General features: G+C 41.1%; 1 protein-coding gene across 8 annotated transcripts in view; it reads left to right on the forward strand.

Moving 5' to 3' along the window:
- DDX4 (DEAD-box helicase 4) overlaps positions 1 to 6,424 on the forward strand; it is an 88,834-nt gene extending 82,410 nt beyond the window's left edge. For all 8 annotated transcript variants that reach the window (XM_061618121.1, XM_061618141.1, XM_061618130.1 and 5 more), the window contains 3 exons: positions 3,139 to 3,409; positions 3,497 to 3,604; positions 5,993 to 6,424. In XM_061618121.1, coding sequence (XP_061474105.1) covers positions 3,139 to 3,409; positions 3,497 to 3,604; positions 5,993 to 6,079 — 466 coding nt within the window. In that variant the 3' untranslated portion in view covers positions 6,080 to 6,424. The remainder of the gene's footprint in view (positions 1 to 3,138; positions 3,410 to 3,496; positions 3,605 to 5,992) is intronic.
- Positions 6,425 to 7,519: the final 1,095 nt, after the last annotated feature.

The following is a 7,519-nucleotide window of genomic DNA, read 5'->3' on the forward strand; positions in this document are numbered from 1 at the left end:
AATAATCACGTCAATGGCCTACAAGTCTCACCATTCTATAGTAGGACTAGGGGCCTCAACAGGATCACCTGCTTTATCCACTGGAAAATCTCCCAGAGCGGTCAGGAATCTATCAGATGGTATCAGTCTCTGGGGGCAGATGATCCTAACTGGTTCCCCACTTCTGCAGGGAAGAATTGTGAAAGTAAGCTAACCAGAATCCCACTTCCTGGTTGTGTTGAAGGCAAGCTAGTTGAGGATCATGATGTAGCACTAAATCATAACATGATGTTGCATCCTTGCAAATACAACCAAAATGAATGGTACACATGACACGCATATTGAGTGCCTCACTTAATCAAATATTATTGGAGTGGATGCCACGTTGAAGGGACAATTCTTTCCCCCTACTCCTTGTGAAAAATGCCCAGAGGAGATATTTTTAAAAGTCTTTTAAATTGTTTTGAACAGTATTTATTGATAGTCTTAACGTTTCTTGCAACAGTTAGAGATTTTTTACAATCAAATTTTGTTAAATAAAAATTAATTGAAAAGTAACATATAAAGCAAAATTGCCAGCATGATGAGGTTACATGTATACTAATATGCATTTACCACTTTTCCACCTATTCTTCTGAACCTGGAAGAAGGTAGGGCTCTCTCTGACGGTTTGAGTTTCTGGGAAACTTGAAAAGTAGTGAGGTTCTTGCAGCTCTCGATATCTCAATTGCTCAGCATGACAGAGATGAGTACAAGTGTTCCCCACCCAGTTTGAAGTCAGGGAAGCAGCTAAACAATTGCTCTTGTAGTTGTGCTGGTTCTCGAGGTACTCAACATCCCAACACCTCCAATAGTAATTGAACAGCACTCTGCCTCAGAGAATATGCAGGGATGTACAGAGTATAAATCTTGGCTGGCCGCTCAGTTGAATTGATTAAGATGATTTAAATGGTTTCAATTTGTATTATAGTATTCTCGTACACAGTAGTCTGTAAACCGCCTTGGGAAGAGTTACTTTTGAAAAGTGGTGTATTCATTTATTAAATTGAATAAAAAGTATACATTATAAATAATAACCAATGCATGTATGGCTTCTAGCTACAGCTGAAGAGTAAATTTTCCCCAGGTACCATGCCATCAGGAGGGTAATATTGCTACTTAGTGTCCAAAGGCAGGAATACACGGGAGTCAAGACTTCTGGTGCTCCTTCTGGTGAGATCCCCAGTCCATTCCTCCTTGTCCTAGGTTGGATCTCTTACCTTAGCTCTGTGTGAGTTTATCCTTGTATGGTTTTTGCATTGTTTCCTTCTGAGTTTTTTCTTTCTCCTTCTAGTCCTCTTTCTTCTTTCTTGTTTTTTTTTTTAAACTTTTTTCATTTCAGTGGGACCCTGTTGAGAGGTCTTCTCCTTCCTGGTTGTTTTCTCTCCGTACCCTGTTTGGAGGCCGTGACTTTTGTTCACCTCCACCACAGTTCTCCCCCCGCCCAACGCGGCTTCCCCCTCCACTGATCATTGCTGGGGCCCAGAGGTTGCTGGTTGCTACCATGGGCAGCTGGTTCACCACCTGGGCAGCCTTTGTTCACCCAGGCAGTCCTCTTTCAGAGTGCGCAGTGGTGGCTCTGGTCCAGTTTTCTTTCTTCAGATTGTGGCTGCGATCACGTCTCCCCCCTGATAACAGCTTGCGCTGGATCGTGGCTGCTCTTCTTGGGTTTGCCAGCTGCTACTGGTGCTAGTTGCTGGGGGTCCCTGCGATCCTTCATCTGGTGGCTTCTGCAGGTGCCATTTTGGCCTCTTGGCTGGTCTTCTCCCAACCGCCATTTTGCCAGTTTTTTCCCCACCATCTCACCTTCTTTTGACTGCCATTTTATCTTAATTTTTTTCCTGCCATTGCAGACTCCTCTCAAATTTTCTCCAGTGTTTTTTAGCTATATAATAATAATGAGCCGTCCTCTACTGTCCTGTCTTTGGACTTGTCTTCTGTGCCCCTTTTCCTTCAGCCTCTCCTCCTCTGACAAGGTGGGGAGGGGAATGCTGTATTTTATTTTCTGGTTTCTTGGCTGCTTCAGAGCACAACCACTTCCCTCTTTGATGGAGATGGTTAATTTTACTTGTCTGCATTGGGCTGCAATTAGAGGTCAGACTGCTCTCCTCTACTGTGCGGTTCTTTTTTGGCCTCGCCAATCCACCCCACCCCTCTACTTTGCATGTGTTGAATAATTGGGACTCTATCCGGCTACGCCTGATAGTGCTCCCCTCTACAGTGTGTGTGTATCTATGGATGAATCATCTCAGGCTGTTCCTCCAAACATGTCAACTGAATAGCACTCTGATATGCAGTAGCAGCCATTTAAGCACCAGCAGCCACTTAGGCAGCCATCCAGCTCATCAACCTCTTTGGCTGCACCCATCTCACATAAGCATAAAGTCCCCAAGACTTCCAAGCATTCAAAGTGCGCTACAAAGTCAGCCCTCTCAGCCAAACAGAAAGCTTCACGGAGGGCTCACTTATGTCAGCACTCCTACCTCCTGAGGAGACTCCTCAGAGGCTAGGATGCAGGTGCAGCCTCAAGAACAACACCAGCTAGAGGAATTATTTCAATCTCCTGTGGATATTGCTCTGGTGGTGACAAGGGAAAGGGACTTTTCATTTGTGGCTCCCAATCTGGAATGCTTTACCAGCGAGGTCCTCCTGGTGTCTTGATTGACATCTTTTTGGCACTAGGTAAAGATTTATCATTTTCCCCCAAGCATTTGATGCTGATATGTTTTGTTATTTGTGTGCTGCCAGGCTTTCTGTGGTTATTATGGGGGTTCGATTTCTATGGTATTATGTATTTATATTCATTTTTAATGTAAGTTGCTTGGAGACCTTTGGGTAACAAGCAACAAACAAGTCTTAAGTAATAATAATAATAAATGAAGTGAGGTTTTTTTTTGCTTTGCAATATATACTGCAAACTTTGAGTGAGCTTAAATGTCTGCAGAGCTGGCTTGTCTACTTTTACATAATAGGTTTTAGTAAAAAAAAAATTCGCTTGGCAAATGTGCATTTGAAGAAAAATCCTTCCACCTTGCAAAATGTGTGTTAATTGCTTATGTATTGGAGTTGTTGTTCTTAGCAGATGTTTGTAAAGAGGAATAATTCTTTGTCTGTTTACAGTGACCGGGAGCAGAGAGAGCGAGAAGAAGCTCTTTACTGTTTTCGTTCTGGAAAATGCCCTGTTCTTGTAGCTACGTCAGTGGCAGCCAGAGGTCTGGATATTGAAAATGTTCAACATGTCATAAATTTTGATCTTCCTTCCATGATTGATGAATATGTTCACAGGATTGGACGAACTGGGCGTTGTGGTAATATTGGCAAAGCAACTTCCTTCTTTGATCCTCATTCAGACAGTGCTATTGCTCAGCCTCTAGTCAAAATACTTGCAGATGTAAGTTTTTTTGTACTTTGAATCTTTTTTATTAAACTAAATGTAGCAAAACAAATGACATACTGTAATCTTTGTTTTTCTTTGGAGGCTCAGCAAGAAGTCCCAGCATGGCTAGAAGAAATTGCTTGTAGTGCTGGTGGAATGAGTTTTAGTAACTCAAGAGGAAGCATGTTTGCATCTGTTGATTCCCGAAAGGTAAATCTGAAATGGTGGTGGTGACTGATATGTAAACTTTGGGTAAAGGTAAAGGTGTCCCCGCACTTATAGTGCGAGTCGTTTCCGACTCTTAGGGTGACGTCTTGCGACATTTACTAGGCAGACCATATATATGGGGTGGGATTGCCAGTTTCTTCCCTGGCCTTTCTTTACCCCCCCCAGCATATGCCGGGTACTCATTTTACCCACCACAGATGGATGGAAGGCTGAGTGGACCTCGACCCCTTTTACTGGAGATTCGACTTCCTCTTTCCGTTGGAATCAAACTCCGGCCGTGAGCAGAGCTTCGGCTGCGTTACTGCCGCTCATCACTCTGCACCACGGAGCTAGGAGCTAATTTCTGAAAGATCTTAGGGTCTTGAAGAACACCTTGAAGTTCTTGGGACCAGTAGAGGTTGAGGGGAAGTAGATAGTATTACTGAAATTAAAGTCCAAGACATAGCATGATGTCACAACTAAGGCAACTTAAATGAAAATCACTTTTTTGTTTCAGTGTACGCTACTATTAACACAGTGTTGCACAGGAACTGTGAGGCAGTCTTCACTTTCTTGGCATAGGAAAAGCAATATTTGAATGGTACTGGCTTTCAGAGATGACGAAATTGTCACTTAGAGGATATGGAAAAATGCCTTCTCCAGTTGGCATACAATAGATAACCAGAATCTGTACCCCCACTGCATAGGGGAGGCAGGGACATGCGATTCCAAATTTGATTAGATTAGGCAGTTCCTGAGGCATCTCCCCCATTTGCCCTGCCTTCACAGCTTCTCTAGCTTTTTGCTTTGTTTTTCTGTGTTCTAGTTGTCTTTTTCAGGAATCCTTGTTTGATCTGTCTTTGTCTCCATTTAGCAGCTCCTTTTACCACCTCTTTCATCCTTTGTTTACAAAAAGAGCTTTTCCAGTTCACACCTTTTCTGCTCCTTTATATTATCTTCCAGGTCCTTCGTCTTTATGACACCAATGTGAAAGATTCATTTGGACCTTAAAAAAAACAAAAATTGTTAAAATATTTCATTCTTCTGCTCTAGAAATGCAAGAATCGCACTTTGCAATTGACTATTGCCTCTTCTCAGGCACCATTCTGTTAAGTGTCCTCCAAGTTTGTGGTATGTTCTTCCCAAGGAGACTTGCCTGGCACCTACATTAACATATTTTCTGTGCCAGGCAGACACGCTCCACTTTTCCTAGGCATTTGATTGTTGATATCTTTGTTATTTTTGTAGGTGTGTTTGCTGGCTAATTTCTTGATGATTGTGACCATGAGGGAGGTGGGGTTTTACAACTTGTATATTATAGCATTTGTGTTTAATCTTTTGAAAGTTGCCTCAAGATTTGTAGTAAGCATCTAACAAATGAAAGAATAGAACATATTGTGCCTGTAAACCAGGATCCATAGATCTGGGCTGGCTTTAGTAGCCTGACAAAATTTGTGGTCGACACTATCTCCTCCCCAAACTTTGACTGAAAAACATTTTGTCAAAACTGTAGTAGTTCTGAGAGCAAGACTTTTTAATTACTTTGTCAGTCACTATAGTTTATGAACTGCTCAATTATATATATATAAATAAATAATCTGGGGAGCAGCTCAGGAATTTTCTGGATTTAGATGCCGTTCTTTCATTGTTCTGATATAACAAAGTAAATTTAAGCAAGGTACTTGTTTGCCCAGAGATGCTATAACTAACTGTAGGAAGGGGAATTGAAAGACCCTTGTGTTAGTACCTGCTGTTAAGGACTACCCTGCTTGTTAACCTTGCTTTGTGACAGCTACCACAAACAGCCTCTGTGTGGCCAGTCTGTCTCTCAATAATGTAATGTCTAAAGTAGAACATGAAAAGCCTTCATGTGGTTACAGGATTCTTTTGGTGAAGTGGGAGAACTCTGATGGCAGCAATCCATGTGTTAAGGTTCTCTGTGCATGTGGATTGCTGCACTTCCAACAATCGATGTCAAGAAGGTAACATGCATTTGGAGACTATAGTAAATCTTATGTCAGACAATCTTATGTCACTGATTGAAAGTGTCAAAAGAATGTTTTCTGTCACTGTTCTAATATTGAATGGCATTATTTTGTCAGAGCTATTGTGTCCCAGATCAGGTTATAGTATAGTGTACATCTCTTAATACAAATTACAGGCTGGGTAATTGTGAACATCACAAATGTGGAAGTGAATTATATAGCTCCTTCTATTTCAGAATATCTGGTGTTCAGTACTGATGGCTATACCATCTCTGGATAGCCAGCACCTGACGGGTACTACTTAACATGTCGAAGAGGAAAAGTAATCAATGTTGTGCATCTTCTGAATGTTGTACATAGCTTTTGCTGTAGTAACTGAAAATCTGATCAACTCTGGTTTATGTAGGTTTACCGTGGCAAAGAGAATCAGCACAGTGGAGGTGGAGGATTTGCAGCATCAAATATAAGTGCAGCTGATGAGTCATGGGATTAAGGCTACCTTCTATCATGGAACACGGTTCTTAATTAACCATGCTAAATCTTCCAAACGAAATAGTTATATGAGAAACTAAACACACTTACTTGAATCACTGTGATTTCAGTGGGACTTGCTTCCAAGTAAATGTGTTTAGGATTGTGACCTTAAAATGTTCAAGGAACTGTTAATGTTAGCACCTGTTCTTGTTCAGGAAAGGTAGGCTAAACATACAGAAGTTTAATTTGTTTTTGAACTGATTTTTTTGGCTGATGCATTTAACAGTTGTGTGAAATAACACCAATTTGTTGTAAAGACCTGTTGTAAATTATTGTACAAACACTTAATAAAAACTTAGGATCATGTCCTGTACTATAGATTTTATAGACCGTAGTCCAGTCCTGACAAAGTCTACTCTGAAATAAATCTCATTGACTTCCTTGGGATTAAAACCAAGTAAGTGTGCACAGGAATACAGCAGCGTTTAATCTCAAAATAATGCAGGCTTTCCTTTCGTGTGGTTACTTAACATACCGCTGCAAAAGAGATAATTCCCCCTCCCTCTCCTGCACATGCACGCGCACACACACACACAGCATAGAATCCCACCACATAGCCCTGTGCTTTTTAACATGCTGGTGTTAAAGGCAGGCACAAAGCTTTTACATTTCCAACTTTTTCCCCAAAACTTTTTCAAAAATAGAACTTGTATGATGGTTATACGATTATTACGTTGAATAATCTTGATCAAAGTGGGGTTTTCCTGAGCCCTGACATACACCTTGTGCTTTCTATTCTTTCTCCATTACCCCGGTGTTTTGTTCTTCTTGCATTTGAATTGAAAGTACATGCCAATTAAAGCTTTGATGTAAACGACTATCCTCGCCTACACAACTACAGCCTGCTTCTGTGCAGGGCTTTCTGGTGACATTGCAGGCACTTGTCACCCACTTTCGTTAGCAGGTTCATCTGGTGCCGAGCACAGAAATCTTTCACAAAGTAACACACATATCTTTGTCATAGTTGGATTGTGAGAACATAAAGGTGAGCTTGGCATTTATCTAAGCTTTTAGTAGCTTCACTAATTCCACAGTGTATTCTATCATAGATAAGTAAATACAGCCTGAAAGTGCATTTGTTGTGTCTCCAGCAGCAAGCACTCCTTGGCTGTGGTTGGTGGATTCTGCATATCCTCTACAAATTGAGTATGAAAAGGAAACCTGCTTGAAATTTGGCAAGATAAACAAACATCAAAGTAGCTATAGGCTGAAGTTAACTGCAGCTCAGTGCTCACCCATTTTCTTCAATGTTCATAAAAGCCAGCTATACAAACATAGCTGAATGACCCAATTTTCATGGGTTGCTAATATATTTCCAACTGCTGCTACATTATGCTGACTGGGTTGGATGAAGTTCAACTTGAACACTTGTTTTTTTCAATATTTACAAGTACAGTGT

Source organism: Rhineura floridana, chromosome 1 (assembly GCF_030035675.1).
Source record: "Rhineura floridana isolate rRhiFlo1 chromosome 1, rRhiFlo1.hap2, whole genome shotgun sequence".
Classification (NCBI taxonomy): Eukaryota; Metazoa; Chordata; class Lepidosauria; order Squamata; family Rhineuridae; genus Rhineura; species Rhineura floridana.